The sequence below is a fragment of the Schistocerca serialis genome, chromosome 1 (genome assembly GCF_023864345.2).
Source record: "Schistocerca serialis cubense isolate TAMUIC-IGC-003099 chromosome 1, iqSchSeri2.2, whole genome shotgun sequence".
In the NCBI taxonomy this organism is placed as follows: domain Eukaryota; kingdom Metazoa; phylum Arthropoda; class Insecta; order Orthoptera; family Acrididae; genus Schistocerca; species Schistocerca serialis.
In genome coordinates, this window is record NC_064638.1 from 491517045 (window position 1) to 491530628 (window position 13584).

The window sequence follows — 13584 nt, forward strand, 5'->3', positions numbered from 1 at the left end:
AGTCGACTTCCTTCCATTGGGCCCCGAAACCTTAAGTAACAGACAAATTTTGAAACTTTTTATTTCACTATGTTCTATACATGCGAATTATTATTGTGTTGTAAACTTGTTCATTTCCTATGCGTAGGCTTACATATCGCACCACAGAAGACACTTTTAGCATCGTTTAGAGGATACTTAACGAATGCTACTTGTTTTAAGTACTTTCATTGGCAGTTGTAAGGAACATTAAAGTCAATTCGGAATGAGGTCTCGTAAAAAAGATCTTATTTATTTCTCACAATCAACTGGATAGAGTTTTAATACTTTTACACCACATGAAGACGAAAATCTTCCGCATAAACAACCACATTGATAAATATAACACGCGTACACGCACTCAGTAAACCAGTCGCACTTCTGCCGTTTCCAGTGATCGACATTTCTTTTTTAAATCAAAGATAGTTGATTTTAGTATTTCATATTGTTTAGCAGGTGCTGCCATCTTGGATGATGAACTTGTATTTGTTGCAAGTTTGTGTGGATTTGAAATTAAAATAAGTGATTATTGATAGTGTCCGTTGTTATTCTATTTCTGTTTGCTAAAGGTAAATATTGAACAGATATTGAATTTTCGTAGTAGTGTATTAATTTGGAATATTTCAATCCTACAGCCTTCTTTATTTACAGGGAAATCATGGGAAGGGCAACCAGTGCGTCATACCGCGAATGTTGAAATTGCTGGAAAACCTAATGTGACAATGTCTAGCTAAAGTGTTAAAATATTTGAGTAATTGTGGGAATATTAATATAGAATGTGTACGTTATCTTGTGTGTGACCCTTTATTACAATGAATATCAGAAGAAGTAAATTTTAATAGCGTGTTGTCGACGTACACAATTTGGTATACGCGGACTGTAAATGCAATACACAAAATTATCCCTGTAAATACCTCTACAGTTAACCATTGAAGAGGGGGGCACGCGCATGAATTAAGCCAAGTAACTTTCAGGAATCAGTCTTGTTATTGTTCGTTCTGGCAATAAGTGTGTGGGTCTTCGGTAATTGTTTGGCCATGGTTGTTTAGTTTCACCGTAGTTAGAAATTTTTTTATCATTCTCGTATCACTGTAGAAGAAGTGATGTTAGCTTATGTACTGACTCATGGATGTCATCCTTCTTATGAAACTTGGTTTTGGTAGGCGTAATGGCTGCATCAACGGAGAAATCGAGTATCGCAGGGCACGAAGACAGGATGAGATGTTTTGTTTGCGATGGAGCAGCGACTGGAAGATACTATATTCTTGCTACTTGCAGAACACAGACATCCAGGATAAGATTAATTGAAAAGTTGGGTCAGCTTGTCGGTGAAAGGTATGTTGTAACTAATTGCAAATTGTTGTGATGTTATATCAGTCCTGGTTGACGTAGTATTGTTGGTTTTATAAGAGTGAAAAATATCAAAGCACATATTCCATAAGCGTGAAAGAACTGCTTATAACATAGGATAACTCATGCAGTTCATGTCCAAACGGCTTTTGTAACAATTTGTTAGCAGACCACGAATTATGCTGAACTGATTTACCACTTGTAATTGTGCATGGGTCAGTTGAGAAGTTGTGACTCGTACGAGAAATTGTCAGGGTCAGTGTGTGCTGTGGCTATCCTTTGTGTTGACTGCTTTATTATGTTCCTCTGTATATTATCCAACACTTAGTTTGTTTTTAATAATAAAATCCGTGTGAACATTTGTTCATGTATAACAGAAAAGGAAAATATTAAAGCTGCAATACAGTGGCAGTAATATGTTTGTTTTTAAATTGTGAGGCAGGTCTGACTAGACTGAAACTACCTTCCAAATTTTCAGGTATAGTTGATAGTACCTTGCCAATGTACACAATCCCAGTAACCTTGGAATGTGTTAAGCTTCTGAATCATCAACAATTGTGTGATGAGAACCAGAATGACACAGTGAAAATACTAACATGTGCTTGTGCTCAATACACACTTTGCACCTCATGTTCATAAACAGAAACGTAATTTTCAGCAAAACCAATATGCAGCATTGCAAACTCTGTAGAATCTTGGCTCAGAACAGTTTCCTTTTGCTGATGTTAAGATGCAGACTGAGCTCTATTTGTACAGCAATGAACAAGAAACTGAGGAATTACGGAAATTCTGGATTTCACTGTATCAGCTATAGAGCTTTCTTCTTTGACTTTAATAATTTTAGAGTTGATTTGTTCCATCTTTCAAACATATCACTATAAATTCAAAATTTCCAGTTCATCAGCTTTATCGGCTTCTTTGAAACCTCTACTGTTTTGACGTTTTACATTCATTCCACCAACAAAGCTCACTGGGTGGCTGGCATATCATGGTTTAAGCAAATTTGTTGCTGTAAAAACTGGAATATTACAATGTTTCCTATGAAGCCTACTGATAGCATTTATGAAATTTTTGTGATACGTGCACAAACATATGTTATGAGGTAGTTTGCTGCTTAATTGAACATGTGGGCATTCTTCTGTAAACTCTGATGTCCCAATTTTAATTTCAGGGTGCTCCTATTTGAATACCTCGCATGTTTCCATGAATTGGATGTGACTAAGTTATGAATGTAAACTGTCTTTTTCTCATTATTTTCTCAAATCACTATTCTGTCTTCCCTGCCTGGTGGCTGGCAACTGACGACACTACAGTAGAAACCAGTTACCATGTCTCAAGTTTCAGAACCAAGGCCTGTATTTTGTGGAATTCTACAATTACTGTGTCTTTCAGACTTTCCAATCTGATGAATTTCCACGCAAGTCACTGAAGAGCTCATGAACATCTACAACTTCAACTCGAGCCGTGGCATTACCTAGAGCACTATATGACTTATATTGTGATAAACCAGCTTTACTAGGTTGCATCTTACATTACACTGTGTGTTCTAACTCTGTCCCTAGTTTAGCTCTTCTTTCTTCTAATAAGTCATTGTTTATGTGGACTCAAATGCAGAAACTTTTGTTTCCGCTTCTGTTGACTTTTTCTAGCTTCTTCCTGATGCTTCTTCTTATTTTTCTTCACTCTTTAACTTTTCCTACCTCCTTTTCTTTCTTTCTTTCTGCTGCTATTAATTTCTGTCTTTCTGCTGCTATTAAGGGCATCCCATTCTTTTAACCTTAGAAAAATATAACTGTAACTCAGATTATGTGACTTGGGTTACACATTTAATTTTCTGTTTTTACAGTATTGGTTGAAATTGGAAAATTTTTAATAGTGATATTAGTTACACATGCACACAAAGAAGTAAATTGCTGAACAAGATGAAGTTAGCCCTAACATTCCTCTTAATATAAAACCTTAATTAGGCTCCATGAAAGTGGCTCGTGTTACGTAAAAATGTATGGCCTTATAAAAAGGGCTACAAATGATGGAGGGAAAACAATAATAGGCAATAGACATTGTTATCATGCAGTAAAAAGTCCAGCCTTTTCAAGCAATTTATAAAAAGTATCAAATTTTACACTTTTAAAAATGATAAGTGTGCCCTACTTTACATGGAATATCCCATAAATGCCGGGATGGTTCCTTTGAAAGGGCACAGCCGACTTCCTACCTTAATTTGATGGGACCGATGACCTCACTGTTTGGTCCCAAATAAATCAACCAACCAACATGGATTCAGAAAACATAGAGCATGTGACAACCAACTCTCAAATGACATCCTGCAAGCCATGGAACAAGGGAGGCAGGTAGATGCTGTATTCCTTGACATATGAAGAGCATTTGACACAGTATTATGACAATGTTTGTTAATGAAAGTATGATCCTATGGGATATCATGCAAAATTTGTGACTGGGTTGAGGATTTCCTGGTAGCGAGAGTACAGCATGTTATGTTAAATAGAGTGTGATCGACAGATTTAGAAAGATTTAGAAATCACTTCAAGTGGGCTGTTGCTGATCTTGCGGTATATTGATGACATCACAGAAAATAATTTCAGATTTTTTGCAGGTGATGCAGTTAGCTAAGGCTAGGAAAAAATTTTACCTCCATAGTCTTGGATGTTATTGAATTTAGCATATGTTAAAATGAAGGACTAAGTGAGGAACACAATTTTTTTTTTTTTTTTGTTTTCCCCCAAAAAAATTCTGCTCTGAGATACAGCCCACCAAAGATGACACTGCACATACCATTTTGAAGATGCAAACTTTGGAAAAAATTTTAAAATGCTGTATCTCTGGAACAAAGATCATTGCTTTATGATAATAAAGAAATCTTCCATTTGGACTTAACCTGTCAAAGTTCATTCTGAACTTTTTTATAATTTACAATTTTTTTTTCCAAAAATGCCAATCCACAAAAGTTTTGATTTTTTTTCTGTTGATTAGTACCATAAAGTTCTACATCTCCTGAAAAGGAGAGCTTTCACATTTAGATTGAACAGGTTTTATAAACAATTGAAGTTTTTGGCATACATAAAACCTGTTTTATTACCACATTATCACGTAACAGGCAATAAAAATCAGAACCTGTGCTTATTTAACCTAATTTTAGTTTTGAAAGATGAGTAAGAAACTCATTTTTCAAGCATTTTAAATGGTTCCAAAATGCACGTGAAAGGTTCAAAGACTTTAAGGTTTCAATTTATACAACTTCTGTGCACTCTGTTTTGTACTGAAAGTAACCAGTCTGTGAAGTAAGAATGTGTTCCATTGCTTCAGTATCTCCCTCTGATATAGAGTGATGCCTTCCTGTTGAACAAATACGAACTGGAGCACTACAATCTTCCAAAACATCATGAACAGGAAGTGAGCACTGATGGCATTGTTGCTGTCCTTCAGCAACTGCTGTATCCAGCAGCTGGTCCATGTGGGAGCATAAAGTTCACTAAAATTTCGACCATCACAAGGACCCTTCTCATGACTAGTAGCACTGTATACCCATTCAGTTTGCACAGGCAACTTTACTAGATTCAAACAGCTGTTAAAGATTTTTAAAATGACGAGGAGCACCATCAGAAATGATGATGATCTTCTCTGCCCCTGTTTGCAGTTGAAGAATTTTGCACATTGCTAGCAAAGCATGTGCTAAGTCGTGTCCTGTGTCATCACTTATAACTGCAACACTTGTGGTCTTGTTTTGAAAATGTGTCACTCCTGTAAAAATTGAAACCTGGTCATTACTCCAATGATACCCTAGTACTTCTTGTGGGAGAAGCTTCTGTAATGTGTTGTTGTTGCAATTTCTTCAGATGCTGGAGTGTTACTGCTTTCACAGACCATTTACCAAGTTCATCAGTGAAACTGTCAAAGGCAACATTTTTCTTAATTAGTTTATTTTCCTCCAGTGTCACAATGTAATTTCTGCAGAGTTATCTGCTACATATTCCCTGTACAGGGCAGTAACTACATTCTTCAAACAAACCAGTCTCTCGCTTTATGTCACAGACTACTAATGACTTCACACGTTCAACCAAGGTGTCATATGTCATGCCCCAGTAAGTTCTTCAAAGTTACCACACACAGTTCAAAATTCACGCAGTACATGCATAGACAGACATCTCTTGGTGGGTGTGGAACTACACTCTTAGGTCGTATTGCATAAAAATTTGATCTTCCAATATGTGAAGTTGTATAGTTGCTCTTATAAATTGCAAAAATTTCTTTAATACTGTGAGTCATATACCTATTCACTTTCACAATATTTTGACCTTCAACTGTTAGAGTTATAGCGTCTTTTTTTGGTGGCACTTTGGAACAGTTCAGTTAATCTTCCAGCTAAAATGACTGCACTATTTGAATTTCGGCTGCTTCTACAGGATGACCATGATAAGGATCCAGCTTCCCAAAGACTCCTTTTACAGAACTCACCTTTCTTGATTTCTCTAACTCCTACTTAGATACCAGTGGAATGTGCTTCAAAATTGGTTTCTTTGAAAATGTCTCTGGAATAATAGTTAAAACTTGCACATTTTCACTGTAGGATACACAATATTCAACAGCTGTAAAAAAAAAAAAAAATCCTGGCAAGAGATGCAAGAGTGCTTTGGTTCATTTCTTCTGAAGATGAAATTTCTACTTTGGTTGGTTGGTTGGTTGCAAAAGCTAGAATTTTGTGTGTATGTTTGTGTGTCTATCGACCTGCCAGCGCTCTTTTATGGATATGCAAATAGTCGGCACACTTCACTCCCTGTGGCCCCAGTCAGAAGACATTTCAAGCAGTCTTTTTCACAAAATACTCTGCGACTGTGTCAACTGGCAAATTCTTCACGAAAACACAGAACTCGCTGAATGGTCTTAGATTTCTTAGAAGTCTCTTCAGTAAACGGCTTAGCACTGAACAACTACAATACAGAAACCAGCAGTGAACAATCATGACGAAGAAACCGACAAGAAACAACAACGAAATGTAAGAAAGATCGGCAACAATGAAAATGGAAAGAAGTAACTGCAACAAAGAGTGTGATAAGAAATAACTGCAACAAAGACAATAGAAATCAACATTGTAACAAGGAAATTAGTAAGAAACAACTTCAGTGAAGACATACATTACCCTTGAAAGTTAAAAAAATGATTTTTTAAAATAAAACCTGTCCACCTTAAAAGTGGAAGTTCTCCTTTACAGAGAATATGGTACTACGTGGTACTAATCAACATGGGGGGAAAAAGCTAACTTTGATGGATTGTCGTTTTTGAAAAAAAAATTTTTTTTCTGTAAATTATAAAAAAATTCAAAAGGTGACAGTAAAAGAACTTTTGACAGATATGTCCAAACGAAGGATACCATTGTAACTATAAAACAATTATTTTTCAAATGTAAAAAACTCTTAACAATATATCTAGAACTGTTATAGAGATAAAGTTTTAAAATTAAATTCCAAAATTTTCATCTTCAAAATTGTGTTCGCTGTGTCATCTTTGGAGGCCTGTATCTCGGAACAGGAATTTTTTTGGAGAAAACAAAAAAAATACGCATTTCTTACTTCCTCCTGAATTTTAACATATGCTACATCCAATAACATCTGAGATTATGAAGGTAACCACCCAGCCTGAAGTGATACGGATTATGCCATCTGCACAGATATCGTCAGATCGTGATAAGATCTCAGACTGATGGAAAGATTGGCAACTTGATTTAAATGTTCAGAACTGTAGAATAATGTATTAAACAGAACAAAAGGTATTGTATGCCTATGGTATCAATAAATCACAAGTGGAGTCAGTCAGCTTATACAAATGCTCTGCCATGCAGGTCACATAGGGGGTAATCGGGACCAACTGACCACCTATCATCCTCAGCCAATGATGTCATTAGGCTATGGTATGGAGGGATGTAGTGTCAGCACATTAGACTCCCAGCCGTTAATGGCTTTGCAACTGTGCAACTACTATGTCTCATACAAATAACTCCTCAATTGGCAGCTAATATAGATGCCTGGTTGTTATTTGTAGGGATGTGAAATTCATCCATAACTAAAGGAGGTGGCAAACTTCAATTAATTGTTAGAATACTAGAGAAATGCAGTCTGCCTATAAAGGAGATGGCTTATGTAAGCCTCGTTTATGTTAAGATATGTAAATTTATATCGACAGTTGTTTTGTTTACTCCATTGTGTTATAATTACTCATTCTGTTCTGGGGGTGTGTAGTTGTTATGCATGTACTGATTAATTAATAAAATATTGTTTTGGAAAGCTTTCATGTGTGTAGTAAAAAATACTGAACAAAAGGTTATTGTCCCAGGTACATACGCTTGTGCCAATCATTCATATTGCTACAAATGAGTGGAACAGCCTCAACTGGACTTCCAGTGGTTGAAAAGTTGATCGGGCGTGGAAATTACTCAACATGGAAATTTGCCATGAAGGTGTATTTGGTTCATGACGAACTGTGGGATGTTGTTGAAAACACTCCTTGAGATCTGATGAAATGGGATGATTCTTGGAAGAAGAGAGACAAAAAGACACATTTGTGGGTTATACTTTTCGTTGACAACATTAATTATTCCCATATAAGGAACATACAAACGGCAGCAGAAGCCTGGTCGGCCTTGGAAGAGGCGTTTGAAGACTCAGGACTCACATAGAGTGGGCTTTAGATCATTAATCACTACCAAATTAGATAAATGCAAGTCAGTAGACGACTACTGTGTTCGAAGAATAACAACCGTGTTTGAGTTAAATGAAATGAGGTTTGCCGTGAGTGAAGAGTGGGTAGGAACTTCGCTTCTGGCTGGATTACCTGATCATTATCAGCCTATGATCGTGACACTCGAATCTCCCATGACGTGTGTGCCACTGTTTTCTATTACAGTTAAACTGCTACAAGGTGTCAAACGCGAAAATGCAAATGGAAATAAAGAACCTGTTCTATATACAGATAAGAAGAGGCCTATAAAACATATTATTAAATGCTACAAGTGCAATAAACCGAATAATATTGTTAAATGTTGTTCTAGCAAGGACGAAAAAGGAGGAAGCTTGTCAAAAAATTACGATGGCGGATATGTATTTAGGAAACAGACACGACAAAACAAAGCTTTTCTTGCTGCTGCTGTTAAACAATCTCACAAAAAGGATATGTGGTCCTGTGCCTTGGCTCACATTACTAATGATGAAAAGAAGCTTCATAATGTCAAGCCATGTAATAGTTCGGTGACTAGCATGAGGGATAATGGGTTAGTAGCACAGACTAGTGGAAGCGCTGATCTGACCTTCTATACTGGTGATTAAACAGTAGAAGCATCCAGTGTTATTCATATCCCAAACTCAGCTGTAAATTTGCTCTCAGTTAGTAAAATTGTAAGCAAAGGACATAAAGTGACTTGAGGTGGACTCGTCTAAGATGCAGAAGGTGAACTAATTGCCAGAACATTGCCAAGAATGGCATCTATTGTTTAAATAAAAATGAGATGAAAGAGTGCTACTGTACAAAAGATAGTGGATTCTTATGGCATCGCAGGCTAGGACATAAGAATTGCAGAAGTATGGTGAAGTTGTCAAAGGTTTCAACGGGACTAAATGAAGATATTGTGGCCAAGGATCCCTGTGAGTTGTGCATCATGGGAAAACAGTCACGTCTTTCATTCAAACTTAGCAAAAGGTATTCTAAACACATCTTAGACTTAGTACATTCTGATTTGTGTGGGCAAATGGAGACAGAATCTGTTGGTGGAAGTCATTATTTCCTCACATTTATTGATGATTTTTCGAGATTCAAATTTGTTCATTTCTTGAAGGAAAAAATCTGAGGTAATAAGAATATTTGAAAACTTCAAAGCCATGGTGGAAAAGCTGACAGGCAGAAATATCAAGAAGTTGTGGTCTGACAGTGGAGAGGGGTATGTCAGTGATGATCGAAAAGGATTTCTGGCTTTTGAGGGTATCATCCATCATATTATCATCATCATGGTGTTGTCGAGAGAGCTAATAGAACTTTGGTCGAAAAGGCTCGTACTATGATATTCAATGCTAACTACCAAAGGAGTATTGGGCTGAAGCTGTGTCTACAGCTGCAAACCTATCAAATTGTTCACCGTCTATCACACTGCCCATTCTCCATATCTTGGGCGAGGACACCTTCCTGGGTGCATTTTCCACCATGCGCTATGCAGTATCGATTTCTGCATCGCCAAGGGGTGTTTATCTGACACGTTCCACACCCAGGAAGATTCCCTCTTTTATGAGTCTATGGAATGAATAATTAATCTAATCTAAGATGCCCACCCCACTGGGGCATCGGGCCTCCCGGCAATGGCCATCCTGCCAGGTGGCCTTTGCTGCGGCTGGGTGGCACCCGTGGGGAGGGTCCCTGGTTGGAGTGGGTGGCATCAGGGTGGATGACACGTGACAAAGCGGTGAAACACAAGCAGTCTCTAAGCAATCACAAGCTCAATTCAACGCACAGAAGTACGACCCCAAATCATTCCCCTCCCTGACCACACCATGGGAGGAACGTCAGGCTAAGGATGGCAGCGGATCTTATTCGCCCAGGTACCTTGTATGTTCGAGAGCTGATGGGGAATCTTTCATGACAATGAAGCCTCAGTTTTTTGTTGAGCATTTAGAGAACAAGTGTTGGGAGGTGGAGGGCTTGTCCAAAATGAGATTTGGGTCAGTCTTAATCAAAACAGCATCCTCTGCCCAGTCATGGGAGTTACTCGCTTGTGACAAGCTGGGGGATCTTTCTGTAACCATCATGCCCCATAAGAGCTTAAATATGGTTCAGGGTATCATATTTCATAGAGACCTCCTTTTGCAGTCCGATGATGAGCTGCATGCCAGTTTAGAGTGGCGAGGTGTACATTTTGTCCAGCGTGTCCAACGGGGTCCAAAGGATAATCAGGTTGCCACCGGTGCCTTTGTCTTGGCCTTTGAGGGTGATGCATTGCCCGAGAAGGTCAAGGTGATGGTCTACCGGTGTGATGTAAAGCCTTATATCCCTCCCCCGATGTGGTGCTTTAAGTGCTGGAAGTCCGGTCATATGTCTTCCCGCTGTACTTCCAGCGTCACATGCCGAGATTGTGGATGCCCATCACATCCCAATACTCCATGTGCACTGCCCCCCATCTGTGTCAACTGCGGAGAGCACCATTCGCCTTGCTCGCGTGACTGCAGGATTCTCCAGAAAGAAAGGAAAAATCATGGAGTACAAGACCCTGGACAGACTGAGGCTAAGAGAAAATTTTGAACGCTTGCATCCTGTGCGTACGACATTGTCTTACGCCGCCTCTACAACAGTTCTGGCACCATCGGCTCTGCCAACACAGGTCACCTCTCAGAGCCAGAAGACTACACCTGCACCCTTGATGGTGGGGGCATTTCCCTTCCTGTTGCTCCTGCAGCACCTACTTCGTGAGGAACACCACCGATACCACACACTTGCAATGCTACCATGCAAGTGAACCCCATAAGCCACATAACAAGCTACCCATAAACATACCACCAGAGAGAACCACCGACCGCAACAGTACGCCACCTTTAAACATGCCACACACGCAAACTAAACCAAAAACATCACCTAACACACAACTTATAAACACATCACCAGAGAGCAGCACTGATCACATCAAAACGACTTCTACAAACACGCCACTCTCACAAAGTAAACTCCGCACCGTTGAGACGTCGCACACCGCGACAGCCTTACGTCACGGGTCAACGCCAACAGGTGGAATCGGATGCTTCCCTCGACCCTTCTCCAGAACTTTATTGCATAGGATTTCTGGGAGATCCAAATTTTTCCTTTATCATGATCCCCTAATTTCCTGACAGTACTACGAGGTCATCGGTCCCTTGTTCCTAATAAAACAATGCCACCAGTGTGAGAATAAAATGGACGAAACATATAACTCAAAACGGAAATAAAGGAAAAGCCACAAGAACGAAGGGAAGGCAATGAGCACTAAAAGGAACAAAAGAGGACAAGAAAACAACAGAGAGACACTAGAAACAGAAGACAGTAAAACATGAAAGCAGATTACAGTGGCTTGCCAACCACGAGAATAAAAAGGGAAAGCCAGCCATCTGCAACACATTAAAACCTCCATAACAGGTCAAGGGAAGTGTTCGATTGCAATTTTGATTTTCTTGGTGTTTTTTTTTTTTTTGTGGTAGGATTAAGTTTGGTGGTGGTGGTGAAAGTTTTGAGATTTATAGTGTGGTATTGGTTGTTTCTGTTGACCTATATAGGTCAAGGGAAGTGTTCGATTCCAGTGGATTTTGTGTGTAGTGGAATTTGGGAAGGTTGTGGGGTCTTGTTATTTTAGAGTTTTTTGTCATTTGGTGTAGTGGCGAGTGTTTACCTTTAGTTTGTCCCCATCCAGAAACCCTCAATTTCCCACGCTTGTCCCGTTAGTTTGATTAGGTTTTTTGTGGAAGGTGTGTGTGTGTGTGTGTGTGTGTGTGTGTGTGTGTGTGTGTGTGTGTGTGTGTTGGTTTTTCGATGTATTTATGTGTTTGTTGTCACGTTTACGTAATGACGTCATAGGCGCCATTGGATGGTCGTTTCCGCTATATTTGTGACGTGGGTCAAAGCAGACGGGTGGAATCAGACACTTCCGTATTTCACTGGAGAAATTTGGAACGAGTGAAGCCAAGCCGGTGTCAACACCATTTGAACTTGGTTTGCACTTTGAAGCAGTCGTGATACCAAAGTACCATATGAAGAAGCAATAAGAAGTCTATATCTAACCCAAATCGCACTGTAAATCTCCTTAGCAGATATAACTACTGCTTTAAAAAGATTCATTGGTTGTAAAAAGATTGCTTAGATATTTAAAAGGAACCATGGACTACAGGCTAGAATTTTCTAGAGATGACAGAAATAATGGCCTTCAGTGTCACAGATTGGGGAAATAAAATCAGTGACAGACATCCTGTTACTGGTTCATGCATAAAATTGCAAAACTCTTTTAATTTCATGATCTAGTAGAAAACAAAAAACTTCTACTTGTGATGCTGAATATATGGCCTTGGCATCAACTGTTCAAGATTTACTGTGGTTGGGACAACTTATGTCTGAGGTAGATCCAAGCAGTCTCATAAAGTCACTTACAGTATATTGTGATAATAAAAGTCATTCAGCTGGCCAAGAATCTAGTGACCAACTCTGGATCAAGATATAAAGTATCATTTTATGAGAAGGCATTTTGAGTCAGGTGTTATTAATGTTGAACATCTGCCTTCTGAAGAAATGTTAGACAATGCTTCACAAAACCACTTAGCAATGCCAGACATGAAACGTGTGTAAGAAACTGTGGCCTTGTAAAATAAGTGAAGGAGTGACTGTACATTCATACTGTGTGTCGATGTCAATTTAAAGAGACATGTTAAGATATGTAAATTGATATCGATAATTTCTTTGTTTACTCTGTCATGTTGTAATTACCAGGTTTTCATTATGTGTTCTGGAGTGTGTAGTTGTTGTTATGCATGTACTGATTAATTAATAAAACATTGTTTCGGAAAGCTTTCACGTGTGTATTAAATAATGCTCAACAGTTCAGCCCATCCTAGAATATTACGCAGATATGTGGGACCTGTACCATGTAGGATTAACAGGATACTGAACAAAGGGCAGTGCAAATGGTCACAAGTTTTCTTAGCCCATGAGAAATTGTCACGGAGATGGTGGAAAAACTAACTGACATTCGTTTGAAGATAGATGCTAACTATTCTGTGAATGCCTAACTGACAAAATTTCAAGAATCACCTTACAAGTGACGAATCTAGAAATATACTACACCCCCATACGTATTGATCCTGTAGACATGACAAGGCCAAAATTAAACCATACTCTGTGCAAAATTACTTTATAATTCACAGTTGTGCAGGAACAAGTGGGTGTGTGGGGCATAGTTAGCACATCCCATATGGAATTCAGCATAATCTTAAATTTCATTTGACTTGCTAAAACTCACAATCTACTCACTTTATAACTGTGGAACTTGCGTCAATGTGTTCTGGAAGAACTGTACTGTTTTCATTTCAGTTTTACTTGCACCAACAAATTATTAAGAAAATGCAATTTCTGACAATGTTACCAAATTTTTGACTTATCTTAAATAGGGCAATCAGTATTGGGAGAAAGAATAAAAGAAATACAAAAAACATT

General features: G+C 38.5%; 1 protein-coding gene across 3 annotated transcripts in view; it reads left to right on the plus strand.

Moving 5' to 3' along the window:
- Positions 1–452: 452 nt before the first annotated feature.
- LOC126473953 (uncharacterized) overlaps positions 453–13584 on the plus strand; it is an 82168-nt gene continuing 69036 nt past the window's right edge. The window contains exons 1-3 of one of the 3 annotated variants that reach the window (XM_050101323.1): positions 497–587; positions 670–798; positions 1182–1353. In XM_050101323.1, coding sequence (XP_049957280.1) covers positions 795–798; positions 1182–1353 — 176 coding nt within the window. In that variant the 5' untranslated portion in view covers positions 497–587; positions 670–794. The other 2 variants (XM_050101331.1, XM_050101339.1) reach the window with 2 other exon arrangements.